General features: G+C 43.3%; 2 protein-coding genes across 13 annotated transcripts in view; one reads left to right on the top strand and one right to left on the bottom strand.

Annotated features, from left to right (window-relative positions):
* Positions 1-105: 105 nt before the first annotated feature.
* On the top strand, positions 106-25897 carry PGM3 (phosphoglucomutase 3). 4 transcript variants are annotated; one of them, XM_019929367.3, is made up of 13 exons: positions 106-664; positions 2721-2926; positions 4413-4597; positions 7284-7351; positions 13660-13793; positions 14714-14909; positions 16330-16487; positions 18059-18142; positions 20654-20752; positions 22294-22410; positions 23340-23462; positions 24286-24459; positions 25463-25897. In XM_019929367.3, exons 2-13 carry the CDS (start codon positions 2723-2725, stop codon positions 25550-25552), a joined length of 1632 nt encoding a protein of 543 aa, XP_019784926.2. In that variant the 5' UTR covers positions 106-664; positions 2721-2722; the 3' UTR covers positions 25553-25897. The 4 variants fall into 4 exon arrangements, with proteins under 4 accessions (XP_019784926.2, XP_019784927.2, XP_004320669.3 ...); XM_004320621.4 differs by lacking the exon at positions 106-664 and adding an exon at positions 1145-1278; XM_019929366.3 differs by lacking the exon at positions 106-664 and adding an exon at positions 1306-1510.
* DOP1A (DOP1 leucine zipper like protein A) overlaps positions 25684-27414 on the bottom strand; it is a 109663-nt gene continuing 107932 nt past the window's right edge. For all 9 annotated transcript variants that reach the window (XM_033867481.2, XM_033867484.2, XM_033867487.2 and 6 more), the window contains one exon: positions 25684-26974. In XM_033867481.2, the coding sequence (XP_033723372.1) occupies positions 26669-26974 (306 nt within the window). In that variant the 3' untranslated portion in view covers positions 25684-26668. The remainder of the gene's footprint in view (positions 26975-27414) is intronic.

The following is a 27414-nucleotide window of genomic DNA, read 5'->3' as shown; positions in this document are numbered from 1 at the left end:
GAAGGGCCCAGGGACACTGGATTTGTCAACGTCGGCGGTGTCCAGAGGAATTTCCCGCAGCTCCCTTTCCGTGGAAGCAGCTTTGCAGGAGCGCTATTACGCGTCGAGAGCTAGGGGCACAAACCGGGACACTTACACTCTTCTGCTTTATCTCCTGGCCCCCAAATCTAGTATACGCGACATCCTCCAAGATACGTCGTTGAAATTCAGATTCCCAGTCCCTTTATCCCCAGCCCCCGCTTCCGATCTGGATCAGGGAATCCGGACTCTCAACAAGTGTTCCGAATTATGCAGTTGCAGGTGGTTGGGCAACCACCACCTGCAGACGCTCTGCAAGCCTGAATTCTGGGAAAGGCGAGGGGCCCAGCCTCCGAATCCCACCCAGGTGTCGGGCTTGGGCGGGGCTGGCCGCTGCGGCGAGGGAAGCCCGCAGTGCCGGCGGGGCGGAGCTCCGCCTCCCCCGGCTCCCAGGTCTCCGGGGCCCCGCCGCGCTCCACGCCAGTTGCCGCCCCTCAGCCCCAGCGCCACGAACTCCTCCCGGGTGGGCCTTTCCGCCTTTCTCGGGAGCCACCCTGGCCCCGGGCGGCATCCTGTGAGTCCGGGCGATTTGGATCCACCTGGCCTCTGCCCCGAGGGGCCCAGGCTTAGTGAGGGGGTCTTACAGGTAAATAAATAAAATGACGTTTTGTGCGAGCTGGGGCGGTAGGATGGGGAAGGGGGTGGGGCACGAGAAGGCGCCACAGAATCAGACGTTTGGGAGATGAACCTCGAAAATCGAGAGTGGGATGCGAGAAGCCGGGTGGCACTCACTGGGGCCGGGACCACCTGGTTACAGGCCTCATATCGGGGCTGGTACCCCCCATCCAGGACCACTTGGAAGCCCGGCTTCCCAGGACCGCGGGCCCTGCCGCCCTCTGAGACCCAAATTTGGAGTCAGGGGCTGCGTATCTGCCGGTCGCAGTGCTCTGAGGGCCCGCGACCCTCGGCCCCAACCCCCGGGCCACCGCGGGGGCCTCACCCTTCCCAGTCATTCAAAGGAAACAGCCCCAAGCTCTCTCGCAACGCGGATCCGCAGTTTCGCAGGCGCGAGCAGCGCGTAACCGGCAAGGAGGCGGGGCCTGGCCCGCGGACTCTTCCCGCGCTGTGATTGGCTGAGGGGCGGGACAACGGGCCGGAAGCCACGGAGGGCCACGTTTGCGGATGACGACCTTTCTGGTCTGGTTCTTGTCTAGTGTGGTTGCCCCTGCCGCCGCGAGGGAGGTGGTCCGCGCTGTAGAGGTGAGGGGGGGGGTGTCTCCCGGCAGAGGTGAGCGGGGTCCCGAGGCTTGACGGCGAGAAGGAGACCTTCCGGTCCGCAGAGGTTCGGCCGACCGCCAGGCTAGCGGGCCGGCTAGCGGACTGACTCGCGGGCCGCGCGGGACACACCTACTCGCCACTGCGGCTCGGGAGCGGGCTGGAGGCGCGGGCCCGAGGGTCTCGAGCTGGGAAAGGGGTCTCGTCCATCACCTAGGTGGGGACCTCAGGGCTGGGTGCCAGGAAACGTGGGGCGATTCGGGGGCTGGGAGGAGAGGGGAACTAACCAGGTGCTAAAGACTGGGGGGAAGGGGGCCTTTCTTAGCTTTTTTATAGTGGACAGTTTGGACTTGAGAATACTTTCAATAAAAGCCCCTCACATGCTCGTTGAAAGTAGTTTTAGGACCTAGAACGCATGAAAGGGTGGAAACATTTTACCTTGACTCTTTATTTTTTTGACTCTTTTTTTTTTTTTTAAGACTTTTGGACGTAACAGCTCGTTTACGCCCTTAGAAATAACCAAGATGCATTGACGACTGGTCACTTTTTAATACAGCGTCTTCATGCATGTGAACTAGATTTGATCGCTCTAGGCCAATCTAAATTAGCGTCCTGAATGCCAGCTTTTTCCAACTGGACAAAAGGAAACATTTAACTTTTGTTCATTGACGCAGTGAAGGACAGTAAAGAAAACAAGAGTTGGAAGCCCCAAGTTCCACTTAAAGTTAGAGTATCCCAGAGAAGGAAGTACTAGCGGGCTAAGGGCTGATGTTTGATTTTTTAAATGAAAGGTAAAAGGAAGATGTTGCTAGTTTCCGAGCTTAATTTAGAAGGGTGTCCTGAGCCTCCCTTACGAAAATACAAAAATCCACTGCAAGGTGTATTGGGAGGTCTGGGCAGTCTTGGAGAGGAGGCTTTTGCCCTTTGCTTTTCCTTTGGGAATAGGTCTCTGTAGCCTGGGAGGAATAGCAGAAGAACTGCACAGATTTCCCAGATATTTTGTATATGCAGCCCCAGTCCACTGGAGAATGTGACCTTCGGCCTCAGTCTGTCAGCAGCTTCCCATGTAAAATTTAGGTTGTTTAACTGATACCCAGAATTAAGTGTTCCCATTTGTAAAACGATACGGTCCCTTGTAGGATTCTTTGAATCTAGGTGTAGATTCTTCATTTTAGTTGGGAATGGACCATTTTAAGTTTGCCTTGGGTTCAGGAATTGTTGGGGACAGTCTCATGTCTGTCCTGAAGTGAACAGTACAGTTAATGCTAACCTCCGGGACTTATTCTACCATTTTTTTCCGCTCTCAAACATAGGATTTGGGGGGAGGTTCAGAATGAGGCAGATCTATTAGTTTGGGATGGCAGTTTTTGAACCAGATGGTCCTTGAAAGATTTCTTATGCCTGAAAAATACTCCTTAATTTTGTAGACATGGATTTAGATGCTGTTACAAAGCAGTCAGCATTACATGCCAAGCCTGATGGACTCACTCTTCAATATGGGACTGCTGGATTTCGAACGAAAGCAGAACACCTTGATCATGTCATGTTTCGAATGGGATTATTAGCTGTCCTGAGGTCAAAACAGACCAAATCTACTATAGGAGTCATGGTAACAGCATCACACAATCCTGAGGTAATGCATTTAGTGCTCCGATAAAGCAGATGTTTATTTGCAAGACCAAACCTTAGTTTCTGAGGACTTTGACCCAAAGTACAAATTCTAATTCTAGGAATGTGCCTTCTCAGTGCTATATGCCTTTACTTTTAAAACAACTCTTTTCTAAACAAGTGTTCATTTAGCTCATGACTCTTTAAAGGGTGTGGAGAGAGTGAAAGGAGATGGTCAGTTTTTGGAGTGTGTCCATATTGAGAAGTGACAGAATGTCCTTCCAAGTTAGTTGTATTGAGACAGCATCAGTAATAAAAAGTGCTGCCTCTGTTAATTTAGCAGAGATTAAAGAGATTGGAGGCAAGCTGGGGGAGGGGAGAGGGCAAACATTTGAAAAGACTTAGCACAGTTTGAAAGTTTTCACACAGCTTTTCTCTAGCTAGGGAATAGTTTCCCGTTCTGAGTGAACAGCCAAACACATGGCTCCAGGGATCCAAAGGAGAGCCCTGGGCAGAATACTGATGAGGCCTGATGGGTCTAGTGTTTATGACAATTAAGTTTCTAAAGTATTCCTTTTGAGACAGTTTAACCATCATATTCTGTACTGGCCTATAACTGATACGTGGCTTAAATAATATGCTTCTGTTTGGTTGCTAGGACATGAGACTTTTGCCTTTGTAGCTAAATCAGCAGCAAGTTAAAGCTCTGTGGGTTAGTGAAGGATTGTAACCTCCTCCCTTCCCACCCCAAAACAAGAGGATGTTGCTTATTCAGCTTCTAAATGTGGAACACTGTGAAGGTGTAAGTGTCTGAATGGCTAAATCACCTTAATTGCTTAATGATTTGTAGACAGAACCCCACATTTATTGTTAATTTCAGAAGCACTGCTTAAAACAATTCTGAGCTGTTTCCTTCCTTTGACATTCACTCTGAACTACACTTTTTTTCTTTCCAGAAATTTGAGCAGACCAGAATTAGGCGTCAGTTTTCAGCTTCTGTACCACCCACTGGTTGACATGCTGGCCAGTGTGTTCTTTGAGTCCAGCCATAGTGAGAAGGATCTCCAGGTGTCCTGGGTCTGCTACAGTTGTGCCTCATCAGTTAATTGATGGCGAATTGTGCCTCATCAGTTAATTGATGACAGCCTTTTAAAACAGCTAGTGTGGCACAGTGGCTGTTGGATTTAAGAGTCAGATGGACTTGATGTTTTAATATCAGAACTGACACTAGCTGTATGAACATAAGCAGAGTACTTGCTCTGAATCTCAGTTTTCTCAAAGTAAGATTGGAGTAACCATCGGATTATTAGTTAGATAGATAACGTGTGTTGTGAGGATTTACCGAGGTGAGGTATGTACAACACCTGGCCCAGTGCCTGGCCTTCAGTAGTGGTCACCAGTGAAACTGCCCGGCCAACACCGTCTTTTGTTGGGGGAAAAGCAGCTTGGTTTACTTCCTCACCTCACCCTCACAACTGCACAGATGGCTTATTATTTGTTTTTCTTTCAAGGAAGACAATGGTGTAAAATTGGTTGATCCTTTGGGTGAAATGTTGGCACCGTCCTGGGAGGAGCATGCTACCTGTTTGGCCAACGCTGAGGAACAAGATTTGCCGAGAGTGTTGGTGGACATTGGCGAGAAAGCAGCTGTGAATCTGCACCAAGATGCCTTCGTGGTGATTGCTAGAGATACCAGGTGACCATCAGAGCTACTGGTGAAAGCTGCTTGGGAACACCACATAGATGGTTGCATCTGTTTTAGCGCCCAGGACAAATCAAAAAAGTCGAGGAAAGTGGAACTGCCCTGAGAGGCTTCTCCACGTCCTGGTCTTTTCAGTAGGATGCAGGAGCTCAGTCACTACTGCAGCTTGGGCTTTGGAGTCTGAACCCCAACTCTCACACTTACTGTACGGGTTGAGTAGGTCACTTAACCTTTTGGAGCTTACCTTTACTCACCTGTACAATGTTGATGATGAGCCTACATCATGCAGTCCTTCCTGAGGATTACATGAGTACGTGCAACACACCTGTTTCCTGGCACAAGAGAAGCACTTAGCAAATGTCTCCCATCCCTTTACTTCTGTGGGTTTAGGTTTTTCCCCCATAGAGTAAGAACATGTGATTGTAAGTCATTATTTTTAGAGGTTTACTTTATAGCCTGTGTTATTGTTGGTTCATAGGTCATTTTTCCCTTGCTGGAGTTCATTGGAAAGCATTAACCATCTATATTATTTCTGCGCATTTGTCACGTTTGGCAGCGCTTACCTTCCTTTTCAAAAAGGTGTTATTGTAAAATGTTAGATTAAAAGTGTACTTTGAAACAGAAGCATTCTCTTTTGCATAAGATCTGGTTTTAGCCAGAGATTCTTTCTAAAGGAAATTTCTATTCCGTCTCCGAATGGCCTAGACTGGTGTTTTACCCTTAGTGTGTTACCAGAGGGACTTCCAAATACCATTGTTTGTGGATTTATAGGTAACAGAATAGCCAAGTGACTTACGTTCTGAAGCAAATTATTATCTCACAGTAAAGTCTTGCATGTGTATTGGGTTGGCCAAAAGGTTCATTCGTTTTTTTCTGTAAGATGGCTCTAGTAGCTCTTAGTTGTCTTTAACGTCATTCGAAACAGTTTTGTTAGATTGTGTGTGACAGCTGTCATATCAGCGTGCATTTAAAAACAGACATCAAAATTGGTGAATTTTTGTATAGCCATTTTAATATTGAAGATGGAAGAAAAACAACATTTTTGGCATATTATGCTTTATTATTTCAAGAAAGGTAAAAATGCAACCGAAACGCAGAAAAGATTTGTGCAGTATGTGGAGAAGGTGCTGTGACTGATCGAACATGTCAGAAGTGGCTTGCAAAGTTTCGTGTTGGAGATTTCTCTCTGGACGATGCTCCACGGTCAGGTAGACCAGTTGAAGCTGATAGTTATCAAATTGAGACATCAATTGAGAACAATCAATGTTATACCACGCGGGAGATAGCCGACATACTCAAAATATCCAAATCAGGTGTTGAAAATCATTCGCACCAGCTTGGTTATGTAAATTGCTTTGAGGTTTGGCTTTCCACGTAAGCTAAACGAAAAAAACCTTCTTGACGGTATTTCCGCATGTGATTCACTACATAAACGTAACGAAAACGTTCTGTTTTTAAGACAAATTGTGACGGGCGATGAAAAGTGGATACTGTACAACAATGTGGAACAGAAGAGATCGTGGGCAAACGAAATGAACCACCACCAACCACACCGAAGGCCCGTCTTTATCCAAAGAAGGTGACGTTGTGTATAGGGTGGGATTGGAAGGGAGTCCTCTATTATGAGCTCCTTCCAGAAAACCAAATGATTAATTCCAACAAGTACTGCTGCCATTTAGACCAACTGAAAGAGGCACTCGATGAAAAGCGTCCGGAATTAGTCAAGAGAAAATGCATAATCTTCCATCAGGATACCGCAAGGCCGCATGTCTCTTTTGATGACCAGGCAAAACCTGTTACAGTTTGGCTGGGAAGTTCTAATTCATCCGCCGTATTCACCAGACATTGCACCTTCGGATTTCCATTTATTTCGGTCTTTACAAGATTCTCTTAATGGAAAAAATTTCAGTTCCTTCGAAGACTGTAAAAGGTACCTAAAACAGTTCTTTGCTCAAAAAGATAAAAAGTTTTGGCAAAGTGGAATTATGAAGTTGCCTGAAAAATGGCAGAAGGTAGTGGAGCAAAAGGGTGATTACGTTGTTCAATAAAGTTCTTGGTGAAAATGAAAAATGTGTCTTTTATTTTTATTTAAAAACCGAAGACACTTTTTGGCCAACCCAGTATTTGCCTCCTGTCTATTACCTGGTTTAAATGATCTAGAACATCTTTTTCTACAAGGCAGTTATATATCTTACATATCTTATTTTCAGATAGATAGAAAAATAATTTATTCTGACTTTTTAAAATGAAAACTAAAAAAAAAAAAAAAAAAATGAAAACTAGATTGTGTACGCTTGGTGGTTTAATACCCAGCCCTGGGTTATGCATGCTCTGTGGTTTCAATACTATTGTTACTGTTCTCAGGCAGTGTATGTATTGTTACAGTCAAACTTGAAAAGTTATTTAGGTAGGTTAATTAGTGTATCCTTTATATCTATTTCCTAAATGCATTTAAAAGCCAAACTCTTTCCAAGAAATATATTGTGAAAGGCTAATGGAAAATGCCTACACTTCACCCATATTTTCAGAGTTTTCAGGCTTGGCAGGTTTCATTTAGTTCAAATACAATGGACTTGTTATTCTGAAACTGGTAGCACAGAATTTCTGCATTTGCTTTTAGAACTAGCAGCTCAGTTGGTCTTGGGATGGGATGTAATATTTTCTTCCTTTTCTTTCCTAGGCCCAGCAGTGAGAAACTTTCACAGTCTGTAATAGACGGTGTGACTGTTTTAGGAGGTCAATTCCATGGTATGTATTTATCCTGACTTGTAAATTAATCTTTTAAAAAGTTTTATAAAAATATCACAAAATAAATATATATTTAATTTAGAGAAGTTTGAAACTACAGATAAACAAAGTTAAAAAAAATGGACTCCTAGATATAAACTACTAGCTTTTTAAGTTAAAAAAAGTTAAAAAAATTTTCTGGGCTTGCGTATTACATTTTACCTGTAGGAGATAACATGTAGGCAAGGCTGATCTTAGACAACTTCCTTTATAATCCTGAATTTCCTGATATAAAAACCCCTGGGGGGACTTCCCTGGTGGTACAGTGGTTAAGAATCTGCCTGCCAATGCAGGGGACATGGGTTCAAGCCCTGGTCCAGGAGGATCCCACGTGCCGTGGAGCAACTAAGCCCGTGTGCCACAACTGCTGAGCCTGAGCTCTAGAGCCCATGAGCCACAACTGCTGAGCCTGTGTGCCACAGCTACTGAAGCCCACATGCCTAGAGCCCATGCTCCGCAATGAGAGAAGCCACTGCAATGAGAAGCCTGCACACTGCAACCAAGAGTAGCCCCTGCTCGCCACAATAAGAGAAAGCCCCCACGCAGCAATAAAGACCCAACACAGCCAAAAATAAGTAGATTTTTTTTGTGTGTGGTATGCGGGCCTCACACTGTTGTAGCCTCTCCCGCTGTGGAGCACAGGCTCCGGATGTGCAGGCTCAGCGGCCATGGCTCACGTGCCCAGCCGCTCCGCGGCATGTGGGATCTTCCCGGACCGGGGCACGAACCCGTGTCCCCTGCATTGGCAGGCGAACTCTCAACCACTGCGCCACCAGGGAAGCCCAAGTAAATAAATTTTTTTAAATGTTTACCAAAAAAAAAAAAAGCCCTGAGGTAACTTGAAGATGTTCATTCTGGGGAGTTTTTGTCAATATCGGGTATTCCCGAATAGCTGATCACTTGTGGAGTCAGCTGTTAACGGGTCAAATAACGATGGAAAATATCTTTGACCTACTTGTAATCATGATTTGAAGTTCTGACAGGTGGTCTTTCCTATTGTATCAACTGAAGAAGAATTAAATGCAACAAGACAGGCTGGAATCCTCTTCTCATGTTGGTTGTGCACCATGTGAATGCAGTGACTCCACTGTGCTTGGAGGTGAATTTTCCTGGTGTCAGATCTCTCTCATTTAAAATACCTTCTCTTGATCCCCTCAACCTCCTGTGTGTTCCCTCATTCCCAGTTAACCTGGCCTCTTCCAGGACTCACCTGGTTTGCTTCTCTGTTTGCTCTTCTGGTCATTACTAAGCCTACTGCCGGTGAGTCTCCATCCTTGCCTCTGCAGGGAAATGTCTCCCCCAACACTCATCTGTTATAAAGCGGGAATTCACCTGGGGCCTGGGCTTCCCGGGGCGTGTTTGGTTAAGCTGCAGGGATCCTGTGGGCCTCTGGATACAGCGTGCTGTGTTACCTGCACATGCGCTTTTCTAGGGAGAGGAGTCATAGCTTTTGTCAGATACTCAAAGGGATCTGTGATCTAAGAATAACTCTCAGAATTTATATTTTAAAGTTTTTATTTCAGTTGATGTCTGTGAAGAGACATCACCTGAAATGACATCAACAGTCCACACTGTGACCTCTCCCTTTCTTTAACTTCTACTTCCTTGGCCACTGTTGCATATTGGTCTTGTCCACGGGCTCCTCTTCTGTCTCTCCTAATGTGGCATTCCTCACTTCTCGCTTTCATTCTGCCTCATTTCTGAATGAGTATCTTTACTGCCATAGCTCCAGCTGCATATATTCTTTTATTCATTCACTCATCAGTTCATCTGCCATTTTTGACTACCTGCTACATACAGCCCTCTAGGAGTCTGTTACACTGCGTATCACAACCTACAGTAAGAAACCGATTTTGTATCATGACGTGTCTAGTGTGCTTGTGTGTATGACTGAAATGAAAGTTTCAGTGAACCGTACTTACCCATACTCAATGACATGTGTTCATCTGTTCTGTTAAAAAAATGCAGAAATGATGGCTGGGTCTACTAAGTAGATTCCATGACCTGTTGACAGGCTTGGCGTGAGGTTTGAAAGCATTGGTCTGAGTGATGTCTCACCCTGTCCCAGACTGTGTTCTTTCTGTCATCCCCAGAATGGTTGAACTTTCCAGTACTGTCATTCTATCTCTAGAACCATCACTTTTCTAGGGTTTTAATCTAGAAAAATTTGAGAGTGTTTTTTTTCTTTTCTTTAAACCTTTTGCTCATTTTTCTCTTCAGCTTAGTGTATTTCAGGAAATGAAAGATGGTTAATGTGACTGCAGCACAGAGAGACTGGGGGAAGCTAGTAGAAGATAGGGTGAGGGAGGTAAGCAGGGGCCAAGTCATTCCAAGCCTTACAGGTCGTGGTGAGAATTGGGGCTTTACTCCAAATGCAGTGGGACTCTGTTGAAGGGCTTTATGCCAGAGAATAGGATCACATTTTCACTTTAAGTCCCTTTGGCTTGTTGTGGGGGGATGGGGGGGGGGAGAGAGGCAGGGGGGAGAGAGGGGGGAGAGAGAGGGAGGGAGGGGAGAGAGAGGGAGGAGGAGAGAAAGGGAGGGAGGGGGAGAGGGAGAGAAGGATGGGAGAGAGAGAGGGAGTGGGGAGAGAGAAGGAGGGGAGAGAGGGAGAGGGGGGAGAGAGGGAGGGGGGAGAGAAGGAGGGGGGAGAGAGGGAGGGAGGGGGAGAGAGGGAGGGGGAGAGAGAAGGAGGAGGAGAGGGAGAGGGAGGGAGAGGGAGGGAGGGGGAGAGGGAGAGAAGGACGGGGGAGAGAGAGGGAGAGAAGGACGGAGGAGAGAGAGGGAGAGAAGGACGGGGGAGAGGGAGAGAGAGAGGGAGTGGGAGAGAGGGAGCGGGGAGAGAAGGAGGGAGGGGGAGGGGGAGGAGAGTGGGAGGGGGAAGAGAGGAGGAGGGAGGGGACAGGGGAGAGAGCGAGGGGGGAAGAGAGAGAAGGAGGAGGGAGGGGCAGGGGGGAGAGAGGGGGGACTGTGCAGTAGTTCGTGCAAGACTGATGCTAGTGAGAGAAATGGAAAAAGGTGGAATTAGTAATGAATGCAAAGGATTTTGTGATATGTGATGAGGCTAGAGCTGTGAAGAATGGCTTCTAGGTTTCTGGGTTGTTCCGTGGAATAGATGGTGATGCTTTTTACTGAGTAACTGTCTATAATAGTCATTTAGTAAATGTTTATTTGGTAATTTTGATATCGGTCACAAAATCCTTTTGTTTCATCCTTCAGTATGTGTCTTTGGAATATGGTTTTTCTCTCCTTACACACTTCCATTAAGCTAGTCTAAGCTCTTACTCACTATTTTTGAGCTTTTCCACCTCCTCTCACCTAATCCTTATATCAGAGCCAAAGTTGCCTTCACACAATACCGTTTTTGTTACATAACTGCAGGGCTCAAGAGCTTAAAGTGACTTTCTGCTTCCAGTCCAAACTCTTGTGCTTGACTTTGAAGACCACTGAGGGATTTCGTCACGGAATATTGATTGGATCCTGGTCCACTTTTGCTGTTTCTCTTGCTTCTTGCTTATGGTGCCTTTCTTGTGTGTTTAGCTATTTTTGACTGTAAGCTGTTTTCTGGGAAAATTATTTGTGGGACATTTTTGAGGTTTATGATAAAGGTGTATTTCCCTGGCTGAGTTTAGTGTTTGCTTCTGCTGGGGCCTGGGGGTACTACCTGGCCGGTGGGTGACAAGGTTCTTTGATGCCAGGGCTCTTCTGATCCCGTGTTTACGTGAATTTGAACTGGGTGTCTGTGGGAGGCCTGTGCTTGTGGTGACAGCTCTTCGGGGTGGGCTTCCCACTCTGCTCTGCTCGGCACCAAGACAGCTTTCCGGGGAGTAGGCCCTGGGGGCTGATTCACTTCTAACCCACTCTTGCACCGAAGAGTAGTCCTTTTTTTTTTTTTATTTAATTTTTATTTTTTATTGGAGTATAGTTGATTTACAATGTTGTGTTAGTTTCAGGTACACAGCAACGTTATTCAGTTACACGTATACATATATCCATTCTTTTTCAGATTCTTTTCCCACGTAGGTTATTACAGAATATTGAGTAGAGTTCCCTGTGCTATACAGTAGGTCCTTTTTGATTATCTGCTTTATATATAGTATTGAATAGTATGTGTATGTTAATCCCAAACTCCTAATTTACCCCTCCCCACCATGTTTCCCCTTTGGTAACCATAAGTTTGTTTTCTAAGTCTGTGAGTCTATTCTGTTTTGTAAATAAGTTCATTTGTTTTTTTGTTTTAGATTCCACATGTAAGTGATATCATATGATATTTGTTTTTCTGTCTGACTTAATCACTTAGTATGATAATCTCCAGGTCCATCCACTTTGCTGCAAATGGCATCGTTTCATTCTTTTTTATGGCCGAGTAGTATTCCATTGTCTTTATGTACCACATCTTCTTTATCCATTCATCTGTCGATGGACATTTAGGTTGCGTCCATGTCTTGGCTATTGTAAATAGTACTGCGGTGAACATTGGAGTGCTTGTATCTTTTCGAATTATGGTTTGAAGAATAGTCCTTTGGGGCTTCAGCCTCATGAGAGCCTGTTCCCCCAGTTGCACATCTTAGACCAGCATGGACTGTTTGCACTGAGAACCATTGCTCAACTTCTTATTTAGAGGAATGTCCTCAGAGCAAAATTGGCTTCCCTTAGCTCACATCCTGGAGTTCTCTTCATGTAAATTTTGGCCTAATTCCTTTGTAATGTTGGTACTGTAATTCTTTTTAAAAAGAGATTTTTCTCTTACTCAGCATTTTTGGTTGTCTTCGGGAGGAGGGTTCATCTGAATTACATAGTTTGTAATGTTACTGGAAAAAGAACTCAGTTATTACTTTTCTACGTTGCTCTATTTTTATACTGCTACCCGTCTATACTAAATGATTGGTTTTTGCTCTCAGTAGTAGTTCATATTTTTTTTAGAACCAAGTATGTGTCCAATGTGTGCCTTTTCCACCACCAATTAATTCTGACACTATCTACCTGGAATTAGGGTCACATCCCACAGGTTAAAGGCTCAGTGCCACAAGCCTTGCCCCTCCCCTCTTCAGATGCCAGTCACCTGGGCTTCTTTTTTTTTTTGCGGTACGCGGGCCTCTCACTGTTGTGGCCTCTCCCGTTGCGGAGCACAGGCTCCGGACGCGCAGGCTCAGCGGCCATGGCTCACGGGCCCAGCCGCTCCGCGGCATGTGGGATCTTCCTGGACCGGGGCACGAACCCGTGTCCCCTGCATTGGTAGGCAGGCTCTCAACCACTGCGCCACCAGGGAAGCCCCTGGGCTTCTTTTTTAATTAATTAATTAATTAATCACCTGGGCTTCTGACAGCCCTCTCTTTGGGGTCGATTAATTTGCTTAGATAGGCTCATAGAACTCAGGGAGGAAATGTTTTACTTACTAGATTACACGTTTATTATAAAGGGTATAACCCAGGAACAGCCAGATGGTAGAGATTTATATGGGAAGGGGCGTGGAGTGTCCGTGCTCTCTGGGCAGGCCACTGTCCCCAATCTCCACTTGCCCACCAAACCTGGAACCCCATCCTTCAGGGTTTTTGTGGAGGCCTCGTTACATAGGCATCATTGATGAGATCGCTGGCCATTGGTGTTTGAACTCGGTCTCTTGCTGCTCCGTCCTCCCCTCCCTGGAATTAGGGAGGAGATGGGGACGACTGAAAGTTTCAGCTCTCTAATCCTGTGGTTGGTTCCCTGGCAGCCGGCCCCATCCTAAAGTGTCTGAGGGCTGTCCAAAAGTCACCCCATTAACATAAGAAAAGAGGGTTTAGAGGCTGTGCCAGAAATGGGGACACAGACCAAATGTATATTTCTTATTATAAATCATGATATCACAGTGTGACATGTAGTTATAATGATTTCAGTGGATGTTTATGCATATTTCCGGATAGTTTTCAAAGTTAGTGTTTCTTGTGTTTTCTGAGATGTCTTACTTATTTATTTATTTTTTTGCGGTACGCGGGCCTCTCACCGTTGTGGCCTCTCCCGCTGCGGAGCACAGGCTCCGGACGCGCAGGCCCAGCGGCCGTGGCTCACGGGCCCAGCCGCTCCGCGGCATGTGGGATCTTCCCGGACCGGGGCACAAACCCGTGTGCCCTGCATCGGCAGGCGGACTCCCAATCACTGCGCCACCAGGGAAGCCCGAGATGTCTTTTTTTGAAGAGGATTTGTCACCCTGAAATTCACACAGTATGAGTCCTAAACTTTTCTTCTTTCTTAAGGAATGTGGTAAATTGCTTTTTGTATTTCTGTGACAGATTATGGTTTGTTGACGACGCCCCAACTGCACTACATGGTGTACTGTCGAAACACCAGTGGCCAGTATGGAAAGGCAACCATAGAAGGTTACTACCAGAAACTCTCTGCAGCCTTTGTGGAACTTACCAAACAGGTGAAAATCTCTTGAACGTGGTTAGAGTTTAAGCAGATGACCAAAATAACATCAGTTGAACAGTTTATTTTAATTAGATATTTGTTACCCCTCCTCCTCTTCCAAAAATGTGGCGTGTCTTCTTTTTCTTTTTAGCGCTCTGCAAGGTCTGGGCCTTGTATCCTGCTAACTCTTTGTTGGCATTTACTCGGCAAGGCGTGTAATATGTTCTGAGCTCACCGGGGGAGAAGAGTGGTGTACTTGCGGTTATCGTTGTGTTCATTCAGAGGAATTTGGTCTTAGAGTTACTGTAGGTGCTGTTGGCGTCATACTTGAGGCACCTACTGTTGAGAAAGCCTTTCTTCGAGGTGAATTAGCTTCCTAAACCTGAACGAGATTTGAGGGGTGTAATTCATTTGATTGGCAAATATCGATGTATGTCATTGTCAGGCATAGTTAAACAAAACCAAGCCTTTGCTCTCAGAGAACTTACATTCTGGGGTGAGATGGGTAGGAGAGGAGACTGACAGGAGAAAAGCCAGACATGCCCGGTGGTGTAATATGCTCTGAAGAGAAGGACGGGTGTTATGACTGCTCACTCATCTGTGTACTCATGCCCGTATTTGAATGCCTGCCGTGTAATACAGACTACAATATTGTAAGAGACCTTGCTTCATGGAGGCTAAATTCTAATACAGCTTCATTTCCATCATTTATTCAGTCAACGCAACTGTTCCAGTGTCTGTGTCTGAAAAAAGGTGTTTTAACATTTTACTTTGGTATTTTACAATTTTCATCTGAATGTGTGTACCCTTTTGTTTCCTGGGTTAAAACAGACGAGTTATAACTGAAATAATGGAAGATGTTTATATATACATGTATATGCCATGCTTCACTGTTACAACTTGAAATTTTTCTTGCGTATGTCTTTTCCTTTTCAGGCCTCCTGCAGTGGAGATGGCCAAAGAACACTTAAGGTTGACTGTGCGAACGGCATAGGGGCCCTGAAGCTGAGAGAAATGAAACACTACTTCTCCCAGGGGCTGTCAGTGCAGCTGTTTAACGATGGGACCAAAGGGAAGCTCAATCATTTATGTGGGGCTGACTTTGTGAAAAGTCATCAGAAACCTCCTCAGGGTATGTGAAAGATGTGTTTTTCGCGCTCTCCCTGAAACCAGTCTCACAAACAGAGCTGGCCAGGTGAGCTGGTCCTGGCCCTGCCGCCGTTACACATCCGGGCCTCTTCCCGCTCTTCGGTACCACATGGAGCACAGGCTGCTCTCTGCCTGCAAGTCACAGCACTCCTCACGGGGCGGGGCGCAGGAAATCTGGTGGAGAAAGCAAAATCAAGGTGGGATTCTAGAGCAGTGCTCTCAAGCTTTAGCAGGCATCAGAATCACCTGGAGGGCTGGTCCGCACACGGATTCCTGGGCTCTGTCCGAGGGTTTCAGTCTCTGTAGGTCTGGGGTGGGTTTGTCCATCCGCTGCTGTCATGGCAAAGGAACAGCCACATTGTCTAAGATTTGATGTGACACAGCTGTTGAGGTTTCAGTAACTTTACACAAGTTACACAAGCCATTGGTCTCACAGGTTATAATCCTTTGCTCTTAATGACCAGTGTTTCTTGTTATTGATGGTGTTAACAAATAAAAATCACTTTTTTCAGGATTCAAGCACATACCTCATCTACTGCCGGTTATTTTTTACATGAGAAAGGACATTGTGGTGCTAGGGAAATTGCATTCAATTCAATACGTGTAGCTCTCAAAACACTACGTGGGAATCTGTATTGCCAGACCTCTGGCTTGTAAAATGGAATTTTATTTTAGTATCGTATCGGGTTTCAGCTTAGATTGATTGTGAATGCTCTTTTTTCACTTAGCTGTGAAAGAGTTTGCCCTGTATACAGTAAACCTGTATACTATTTAAAGCTTACGACATTGGTTTTTGTTTGGAAGGATAATTATTTTTATGTTCTTTCCATTTAAATGAATCCTCTTCCCTTGATTTTGAAGCTATTATCTCCATTCAGGTACAGAAACAATTACATATGTTTATGTAGCACTTCAGACAGGAGAAATGATCAGGATTCTCCTCAATGACAAAACACTCCAATTATTTATATTTGATTGTACCCTCTGCTTGATCATGTAAGGATAGTAATGGTTCTTTATCTGCAGTTATAAAGACATTTATTCCTTTCAGCTGGGCTTCAGTTTACAAATTGGGAGAAACTTTGTTCAACTGACATTTGATTTTTGTAAATCTTGAGGACAGGCTCTATTTGCCTAGCACATGTTTAATTTTGCTTAGGCCCTGGAAGGATAATTTTAAACACCTCTTGAAAAGTCGTAGTAGACGTGCTTCCACGTAACACAGAAGGTCACTTACGATCAATACTTAACCGCAAGAATTTTCCCTTGTAACTGGTGTGAGAGAAAAACCGAAAACTCTTTACACTGAATTTTATCCCCCTTTCTTAGACTGAAGAAATTTGAATTATTTTGAATTATTCAATTAATTTGAATTATTCATTTTGAATTATTCTGTGTGGCAGGAATCGAAATGAAGTCCAATGAAAGATGCTGTTCCTTCGATGGAGATGCAGACAGAATAATTTACTACTACCATGATGCAGATGGTCAGTTTCATCTCGTGGACGGAGACAAGATAGCAGCACTCATTAGCAGTTTCCTTAAGGAACCCCTGTTGGAGGTATGGTGCGGGGGCGGACTGCCCTTTCAAGCAAGACTCACTGGGGAGATTGTTCTGTATCAGGCAGTCATTTGAATGTCTGAGGCATGATCGTGGGAAGTGGCCAGAAAACACAGAGAAGTGGTCATTCCAGTCATTTCAACACTGGGGCTCTGGTTTGGAACCTGAAGAGAGTAGTCTTTTCTTTTTTTAAAAAAAATTTATTTTATTTATTTATTTTGGCTGCATTGGGTCTTTGTTGCTGCACGCGGGCTTTCTCTAGTTGCAGTGAGTGGGGGCTACTCTTCGTTGCTGTGCGCAGGCTTCTCGTTGCGGTGGCTTCTCGTTGCGTGCAGAGCACAGGCTCTAGGCATGCGGGCTTCAGTAGTTGTGGCACACGGGCTCAGTAGTTGTGGTTCCAGGGCTCTAGAGTGCAGGTTCAGTAGTTGTGGCACGTGGGTTTAGTTGCTCCGCGGCATGTGGGATCTTCCCGGACCAGGGCTCGAACCTGTGTCCCCTGCATTGGCAGGCGGATTCTTAACCACTGCGCCACCAGGGAAGCCCAGTCTTTTCTTTTTCATACTGGCAAAAAGTTTCATGATTTGCAGCTTTACGAAGTTTTGGTTTCTTCATAACTGATATTTTAATGAGGGTTCCACGAACATCATTCCCCAGAGCCTCAAGTTTAAATAGAAAATCTCCTCCTCTGAGGGATTTATTTACTACGATTATGATAAGCTTAGTAACGTGAGATTTATTTTGTTATGCTCTTTTGGAAATCTCAGGTTAGCTGTAAGTATAAAATGTAATGATAATTATCACAATCGGGAAAATGTGTACTTTAGGAATTCAGTGTATACTTTTATTAAAAACGAAAGAGAAAGAGATCAAGAAACAACAGGTTTCTTTGAAAAGGATTCCTTAGCAAACAAGATGTCCTTCATAGGCGAATAAACTGGTCCATCCAGACAATGGAATATTATTCAGCAGTGAAGGAAAAAAGATGTATCAAGCCATGAAAAGACGTGGAGGAAATTTGAATGCATGTTACTAAGTGAAGGAAGCCAATCTGAGAAGGCTGTGTATTTTAGTATGAGTCCAACTACATGATATTCTGCAAAAAAATCCCGCAGAGACCGTGGAGACAGTTAAAAGATCAGTGGTTGCAAGGGGCTGGGGGGAAGTGGGTGCTGCGGGATGAATAGGTGGAGCACGAGGCTTTTTAGGGCCGAAAACACTGTATATGATACTGTAGAGAGGGAGACGTGTCCTTACACATTTGTCCAAGCCCGCAGAATATACAGCACTAAGGGTGAATCCTGATACAAACTGTGGAGTAACAGAAACGAAATCAGGTGATTTAAAAAAAAAAAAAAAGGATTCCTTGTACAGTTGCTTTAAATAATGCTCAGAAGTACTTTATCTTTTTTTCTGGCATACATGTAAATTTTTGGTGAGTTGTTTATTGCATAAAACTAAGGCACAGCTGATCTGGCTGATAATTTTGTCATCCTTTAGAACTCTGATTATAGGTTTGCTTTTGTAGGGTCTTTACTTTTGATGGCAAGGTAATTGTCCTTGTTTTTGTCCAGATTGGAGACAGTTTGAGTCTTGGTGTCGTACAAACTGCATATGCCAATGGAAGTTCAACACGCTACCTGGAAGAAGTTATGAAGGTATTGAAACATTTCCATTTTCAGGTAGCTTCTTCATCATTATCTTCTATTGTAAGATGCTTCTGTGAGGAAAATAATGCCCTCACAAAAATAAATAGGTTGAAGTGCACGAAGCTGAGCTGTTGTCTACTTAAGGATAAACAGAAATCAAAAATAAGAAAAAGTTCAATTGTCCCTAATGCAAAAAGGGAAAGAGACTTTCCTCCCTCTTTTTTCTGAGAGTATTTCTTTTAGAAAACTTACAATTTTTTCCTCTGTCCTTTTGAAATTAATATCAACCTTTTTAGGTGAAATAGGCCAGTTTTACAGTTCAGAAGTGTTTACCATAAGGGCCTGGAGTCACCTCTTTGAAATATAAACGTCAAGGAAGATAGCATCCCGTGCCTCAGCCTCCTGAGTTTCACCTAGCTACCACTTAGAGCCAGACACCTATCTTCTTGACAGAGAGAGATGAGAAGTTGTATTATTCCTTTGCAGAAGGGCAGTTAGCTGACACCAGTGGCCACTCCACTTATCGGGTAGATTTAGGACAAACTCCGTGTGACAGAAGGTACTGTGATGTCTTCCTAAGAAGTAGGCTTATTCAATAGATATATCACCATGGGGTTTTGTAGCGGGGAACAGAGACTGGGCTCATCTCCTAACACAGCAAGGAAAAGTGGGGATTTTGTAGCCAAGGAATAAGGTGTGAGGGAGGGGTTGGTGCATGGGAAAGTACGAAGAGGGACGGGGGCGGCTAGGGGGGATTCTGGCTAAACCAACCTAACAGTTGTTTTGCTGAAGGCAGGCCTGGGTGATCAGATGCTACCGGGTGGGGACTTTGGTCAGATATTGAGGGTGGGGGATTCTGGCTGAAGTGAGTTAGCAAAAGATTCCTGATAAAATTGGGCTCTTGCAGACATGGCCAAGGACAGGACCTATTCAGGCTCAAAGGAGCCTCCCTCACGTTCGGTTGAGGAGAGATCTTGGTCACTAGCTATCTTTAGCTCTGCAAAAGGGTGGGATTTCTTCCTGTCTCGCCGTCTCTTAGCAGATTGCCTGAGATGTGCATCACAGTCTGGCTTAACGCTTACTCAGTAATAGAGCCTGTCTTATTCTTCTTCTGTGGAGATGTTTTCTGGATTGGTGGGAGATTTTGTTTCTGATTTTTTTCCCCAGCATCCACCAGGTAGGTGACTAGCCTCTGTACCATGCTACCTGCTTTAAGAGTTAGAGGCTGCAGGGCCCAAGTTGGGTCTTTTTGCCTTTATTCTTTTTTTCCCTGGCTAGTGTAATATTTTCCAGCATTTGTGTATCCATTTTCAAATGTCTGCATTTTAGTAGTTTTTGTGGCCATTCTGTTGTTGTTAAAGCAGGAGTGACAAAGTCAGGTTCCTTTAGGATCTGGATGGGGGCAGTGAACGAAGCCAGCAGGCGGGCGAGGACTAGGAAGGTGTGCCAGGCCAGCTGCTGCCCCCTCTGGGCAGTCTGCAGGAGAAGCTGGAAGTCTGAATTGTTGTGTGAATTGCCTGCCTTTTAAGTCTTGGTAGCTGATTCAGAATTTAAAAGAAACAGTGGGTAGTCCAAATAAAACACACCTGGAGGCTGCTGGTTTGTGCCCTGATTTAAATATATGGTCACAGTAAACTTACTCAAGGGACTCCAGCTGGGGCCCAGTTGCCTGCCTTTCATAGGGATTCTGTGTTAGGGTTATTTGAGTATTTTGTTAATTTCTGCCTCAAAACTTCCTTATAGTAAAATGCCCTGTTGAAGAAACAACATCAGAAGCTACTCCTTCTCAACACATTCTCTTATGGGTTAAATATTTTCAGCACTAGCCATTCCTGAGCTCCCCTGAATCCAGTTAAATGCCAGGCTCATATGAGCTTGCTCTCTTTTGCAGTTTTGCTGCCGTCTTTCCTTAGCCATGCTTGTCTCGCAGATCCATCCAAGGCTTTCGCTACCCACTGTTCCTGTCCCAACCACCGTGATTTCTTACTGGGATTAGCTCTAGAAACCACCTAACCTGAGCCAGGGCTTAGCAGACAGTGGCCTGTGGGCGATGTGCAGCTGGCCAGCTGTTTGTAGTGTTATTGAAATACAGCCGTGCTCGTTTGTTTTTGTATGGTCTGTGGCTGCTTTCACACTACAGTGGCAGAATCGAGCGATTGTGACAGAGACCACATGGCCTGCAAAGCCTGAAATATTAGTTATCTGGCTCTTTATAGTAAAAGCTTGCAGACCCCCACTCTAAGCCATTCTCCACACTGTAGCTACACGGAGCTTTCAGAAACAATTATATCATGTCACTCCCTAACTTGGGATCTTTCATTATCTTGTAAGGGACCTCTCACACTCTCACCCTGCTTTTCTCACTCCCCCGCAGTGACACTTAACACTTAGTATTTCAATTGCTTAGCTGTCTTCCTCACTGACTAAGCTCCGGAAGCTTTGTTCCCTGGGATGAGAGGTACACAGTGAATTATCTGCTGATTGAATAACTGCTGTTGTTTCTTTAAACGTGTGTTACAGGTACCTGTCTATTGTACTAAAACTGGTGTAAAACACCTGCATCACAAGGCTCAGGAATTTGACATTGGAGTTTATTTTGAAGCCAACGGGCATGGCACAGTAAGTTCTCGTAAGCAGTGGCATCTGGCTTTAGCTGGCGCCTCTCTCCAGTGATGGAATTCTGTATCTGGGTAGTAATAGGTAATATTCCACTTTGTTGAAATGATTGGGATGGTGATAGAGTAAGATTTAGTTAATATATTATTATGTTCTGTGAAACTATGGCTCTTTTAGGTTATAATGATCTTCGAGTGTGAAGAGAGAATACTAATTTGTTCCTATAATATAGTTTTTTCAGAAACATGGCAGTTCTTAATTTTCCTACAACCAGACGGTCTATACATCCCATTTAAAATATTTTCCTTCAACTGGCCATACGTGGCAAAAGGAAAGTTCAGTAGCTGTGGTGAATTGAAAAGTGTTGGAAAGGTTGAGAGTTAAGTTACTAGCAACTAAAAAATGAGTTTAAAGTAATTAGAATTGGCACATAAAGTTTTTTATGGCTCTTAGCAGAGAAAATTTTAAAGGTTTGAGATATAATTTGCGTATCATAACATTCACTATTTTAACGTATATTAATAGGTCTTTAGCATATTCATAACGTTCAGAATATTTCTTTATTAAATGTTTTTTTATACATAGCCTCATTTCATAAATGGACTTGAAGTGGCTAACAGAAAATTTTATCTAGGTCAAATAATTTTCATTAATTCAAAATTGGCTTCTAGAGGCCATGAATATGAGAAGAAAAATGAGTTCCTAGAAAATGCAATTAAAATATAACTTCAGTGATCTAATGCAGGGGTTGGTAAATTATTTTGAAGGGCAGATAGTAAATATTTTAGTCTTCACAGGCCATAAGGTATGTCGCATCTGCTCAGGTCTCCTGGTGGAGGGTAAATGAATGGAAATGGCCGTGGTTCCACAAAACAAGTGACCAGTGTGCATCTTAGTTTACCAGCAAACTTCTTTGTATATCATCAAGTGGCTGAATGTAGTGTAGCTTTTCCTCTTTAGTGTTGGGCCTCCGAAGGCACTAAAATCATGCATGGGCGAGGCAATTCAGAAGGGCAGGAATCCTGAGCAACATGATGTTTATTATACTAAACATCCATGGCACTGTTTGCCATAATGTAATATATAAGATGAACCTCTTTTCTACTTTTGCTTAGTTTATGTCCTTAAAAACTTAGGACAAGAAAACTGTACTAATTGCAGTGAGTTATATTCTTCAAAGTAAAATGGATACAGATAAGGCTTAAGGAACCCTGGTTGCCCAGCACTGGTTCAGCTGGCTGAGGGCAACATCATAAACTCACCATGTGCATTCTCCTTTGCCAATGGGATATTTTATTTGTAATCTTTACATTTTGATAACCCAGTTTTATAATCCATGAAGGAACTCCCCCCCACCCCCCTTGTAATATCTTCTGAGTTCTGATTTGGTCTTTTCTACTAATTTCATACATTCTAAGGCTGCCATTTTCCCCTCAGTTTCTCCAGAGTCATGGAGAGTTTCAAAAGCAGTTTAGTTGGGATGATCGTACGTAAGACTGGGGCATGGATAGTGTTTTCTGATTTTTGTTATGCTTTGATTGTAGGTTCTGTTTAGTAAAGCTGCTGAAATGAAGATAAAACAACTAGCAAAAGAATTAGAAGAAGATAAGAAAAGGAAAGCTGCTAAGATGCTTGAAAACGTGATTGACTTGTTTAACCAGGTCAGAACCGAGGGGGTGGTGGACTGTTGGTTACTTTTACATTATTCAGAAGGTGGACAGAATAACGTGCTGTATAAAACATCAGAGTGGAGAAGTTGTGGCGGCTTCCTTGCAACAATTTAGATTTATACTGAAATGCAGTGACAATGTTTATGTGCTTCATATTTTCAAATAATGAGTAGCTTATAGCTGGAGTCAACAGATTCAGCTACTAAATGTATCTAAGCATCTGTTTTGAAACCAGCCTTCTCAAGGGAATTCAGGAAAAATAGTCTCTGACAAGGCACATATGTGGGTCAGATTATTGGATTGGAGTGGAGAATATGGCAATGGAAGAGCAAAGTGTAGGTTAGCGGAAAGCAAAAGAACTAATATTTGAGGGTCCTGCACATATTGGGCACTTTCCATACCTCACTGTGTAATCCTTGCAGTAACAGAGGGAGAGGGGTCACTATAATTCCTGTTTTATAAATGAAGAAACAAAGACTTACTTAGAGCGACTCAGTGGCACAGTATGGATCCAACTTTAGGTGTGTCTTACCACCAAAGCTCCTATTTCTCCACTTTACCATGCATGAGGCCTTCCATCATCGTGGCAACAGTGTCTCAAAAGGGATCTAGTTGTAAGTAAAATTTTGAGTCATACAGTGTTAATGCTGGAACCTTAAGAGTTCGTTACACTTCACAGATGAGCAGGAAGATTAAAGGCAGGCTCGTCTCAGTATTCTTGGTAGACCTGTTACTGCTGTCTTCCATGGATACCTTTTTCCCTCGTTGTAGTTTGTATTTACCCCCGTCAGTTACCTGCATTGGGGGCGGGGGTGGGGTGGGGTGGGGTGGGGAGGGCAGCCAGGACATGGTGATTGGTTTTCTGAGACAGAAGCATTCATATCCACGCTCTGCTTGTGTTCTGCTTCTGCATCTTGCAGGCAACTGGTGATGCTATTTCTGACATGCTGGTGATTGAGGCAATCTTGGCTCTGAAGGGCTTGACCGTACAGCAGTGGGACGCCCTCTATACAGATCTTCCAAACAGACAGCTCAAAGTTAAGGTGTGAGCGAGATTTTAAAATTACTTCTTTTCTGAAAATTAACTAAAACAATTGCATTCTGTAAATAGATATTGCATAGAAAAGACTATTTTCTCACATCTTTAAAAATTACAGAATCGCTCTTAACCATTCCATTGTTATTTAGAAGTATCTGGTTTCCAACTTTAGTATAAATGATATTATGTATCACTTTAAAAGATTTTATTATAAAAAATTTAAAAGATACATGTGTAGAGAGAACAGATTTCAACAAGTGCCCTCCATGTCCCTAATATTATTTTGAAGCGAGTCCTGGATAGCCTGTTGAGTGAACTGTAAATATTTCCTCTGCATTATTCTTGGTTTACAGAGTACTTCCAGAGGCTAGATGCTGACAGGTAGAATCTGTGGGCTGAAAGAGAATTTTTAAAGGCATTTCAGATAAATTGCTGGTTGATTTCTATACAGATTTATACCAGATTACACATTCACCAACAGAATTTTTGAAAGACAGAGATATGGAAGCCAGAGCTCACAGAAACGGCTGCCGATTGTTCATCAGTTTTTTTCTGGAGATTCTTATGACCCTCTTTTTTTTTTAAATACCTAAGATTATTTGATCAATGACTAAGTCATACAGTACTTACTGGCCATTATTTTAGTAATAACTGTAATACAGTGTGGAAATCTCAGTGCTGTACTCTTTGTGGTACAGTAAGCTGAAATGTGGGCCTGTTCCTGTTGACATGAATGGCCATAATCTTTTGGTGGGAATTAGGTTGAATGGGTTAAGCTTGTGAAAGGGAGTGTAATATGGTAACAAATGAGAAATGCTTGTGCTTAGGTTGCAGACAGGCAAGTTATTAGCACCACAGATGCCGAAAGACAAGCAGTTAAACCTCCAGGACTCCAGGAAGCCATCAATGAGCTGGTGAAGAAGTACAGGCTTTCTCGAGCTTTTGTCCGGCCCTCTGGTACCGAAGACATAGTCCGAGTCTATGCAGAAGCGGACTCGCAGGTAAGCTGGGACAATTCTATTGGAGGAATGTGCAGTGAGAGTCTAACATAGGTGGAGGAGGGCAGGCAGCAGGAGAGAAAACTATTTTAATGGTGTTGGAATCTCTAATGTGTGAGATTAATGGAGCCTTTTAGGTTATTTTCATCAGTAGTAGTTACACAGTTGAACAGAATTCCCCCATATATTTTTCTTATAATTTATTCTAATTTCCTGAAAGTGTCATATTTCTAACTGCTGCATGAATAACTAATAAGTACTTAGTGTACTAAACCGTACTTAGTTTGACACATATTAAGCATATGCATCCTGAAGTGGATTATACCTTTCTCCTTCATTTAAAAAACATCCTGTTGCTTTATGAAAATAGCTGGTTAGTTCAAGTCCATTTCTAAATCAACTGGTACCGTCATCCATACTGCTTGAAATTCATCTTTGTCTCTGGACTCTTCAATTTGTTTTTCAAAATATTTCCTTTAAATGAGAGCCTTGCACTGTGCCTCTGTTTTCTTGATAGGGTCAAAGACTTAAAAGTGTTTGCTCAGCTGAGGCAGTTAGAGTGGGGTGACTAGGTAAATAGCTCTCAGAAGGAGATATTTACCGTTAACTTATACAGCAGCTTTTCTGCAGAAGCTTAGGCTGTCCCAGAATATACTGAATTTCCCTAGTGGATGAGGATGGGGCCTTAAGAGTTACTTACTCTTTAGGCTGGTTGTGGCCTTCTTGCCTTTAAGGACTAGGTTCTATTGAATTTATTCAGAGCTTTAGCATGATAATCAAATCAGCTTATAAAATTAGTTAACTAGGAACTTACCCGATTTAGAAGACTGTGACTTGTTTTCCATTTATCTGAGGGTCTCGTAATTTGTTACTGAAAGATGAAAAAAAGTTCTCATTTGAATATTTGTTAGTGAATCAAAATCAGAAAGCTGCCTCCCCTAAAGTTGCAAGTAACCTGGTAGATGCTGTGTCTTTCTCATCTAATATCCTTTCATGTAATTTGCAGGAAAATGCGGACAGCCTTGCATATGAAGTGAGCTTGGCAGTATTTCAGCTGGCTGGAGGGATTGGAGAAAGACCTCAACCAGGTTTCTGAGGACAATTTTTATATTTTTTAGAAACTAGACTTTTAAAAACTTTTTATTGTGACAGGCTCAAACACATAATCATAAGTGCTTAGTCTGTACCTTACTGGATTATTTCTAGATCTGATTATTTTTCTTAAACAAACACTACCAGAATCATTCTTTAGAAATAGGTAAGCCCTTATACTTGTTAAAATTTAGTTTTTTTAAAAACTGAAATTTACCCCTAATATCAATCACACTAATGTAAACTATTGGAGCTTAAGTATATGATTCAGTCATTAACTTTATAATATATGCAAGGAAAAATTCATGAAGGCTGCTAGAAAATTAAACTTTATTTATTACCAATTCCATATGATGTCTTTTCCGTCATCGTCACCTCAGTCATTTTGCAGTACTAATACTCACCATTGTTAATACAAACGAGGAGGTTGGAGAAGACTTCATATAACCAATTTTTTCATAGCAGAGTCTCCAGAACAATTCTTAGATGACTTACCTCTCTTCAGTTAACATCACCAGGAATTTAGAGTTGTGACTGTGGAGGCTGTATACACCCGTACTCCGTACCGAGGTTGAGATGCTCGTGCTACACTTACAAGGAAGGATGTGTGGCCCAGGCTTCAATTATTCATTACTCCTCTTAGTGAAGGTATGTGGGAGAAGGTATGTGGGAGAAACGAGTTGTAATACATTACCAAGCCTCTGACAGAGAAGTGATGGCTTTCTGATACTAGAATGTGGGTTAATAAGGTAAAGAAAAAAAATCCCCAACCAATCTAAATTAAACAAAGCCTGAAACCAATAGAAAAAATGTGCAGTGTGTATTTGGCAGGTTTAAGACAACTCAGGACAGTAAAACAATGGACCATAATGGACTATTTATGTATATATAGATCTCTCTTAGGCACCATAATCAATATGCGCCCGTAATATTTAAGCTTGATTCAGGCCACAGTCAGACATTCGTTCTTATTTACAAATATTTAAATTAAATACAACCTGAAACGTGTTTCGTTACATACAAAAAAAAAAAGAAAACAAAAAGAAACTATACAACTCAGAGCAATGTTTGTTTTAAATAATTACATTTACATTTAAACTAAATGGAACCACTGTGTTGCTCAAGTTTTTATCACCCCTTCCAGAAAATCTTTTTCTACCATCTCTTCTATTTTTTGCCTGGCTTTGCTGGAAAATGGTTTGTGGTTTTCTAGCTTCATGTCCTTGCTCGGGAAGGTGTTTGAGTAGAGGACGGGGCTCCCTGAGTGTCCTGCGCATCGGCTGGTGACTTTGCTGTTGAAGACTTGGCTGAGCACGTTGAAGAATGGCAGGAGCTGCTCAAGGCTGCGCACCGTGCAGACGGTGAGCAGCAAGTGCCCCGGCTCCCAGCCCAGCGCTCTCCCTGAGTTGTCCTCCTCCGGGTTTTTCTGCAGAAAACAAAAAGGCGATTGTTCCCAACAGACGATGCAGTATGTGAGGAAACTTAAAAGAATATAAACATCAGCAAACAGAGTTAAGAAATGAATACAAGTGATGACATTAAGTCTCCATTCCAGACTTGCTAAAATGTTTGCTTCTAACTGAGGCCTTCTGGTGCCAATTATTAATTGTACATTGAGGGTCTAACACTTTAGTAATATTTTCCAACTTGAATGCACAAGTAAGCTTAGTTATTAGCTGAATTAGTTTTGCATAGGGACTGTCAACTCCAAAAGTTCATGTTGTGCTTTGCATATACTCAAAAAGCTCCCAGATTTCTGGATCCCCACTAATGTATCCGAGGACTAGGTCAAAATGACTGAAGAAGGGACAGAGAGTCTTACACATTTCACTACTAGCAAGTCAGTCAATTACCTTGTGGCCAAAT

This window comes from Tursiops truncatus, chromosome 12 (genome assembly GCF_011762595.2).
Source record: "Tursiops truncatus isolate mTurTru1 chromosome 12, mTurTru1.mat.Y, whole genome shotgun sequence".
NCBI classification, from domain to species: Eukaryota; Metazoa; Chordata; class Mammalia; order Artiodactyla; family Delphinidae; genus Tursiops; species Tursiops truncatus.
This window is presented reverse-complemented; position numbering and strand designations above follow the sequence as displayed.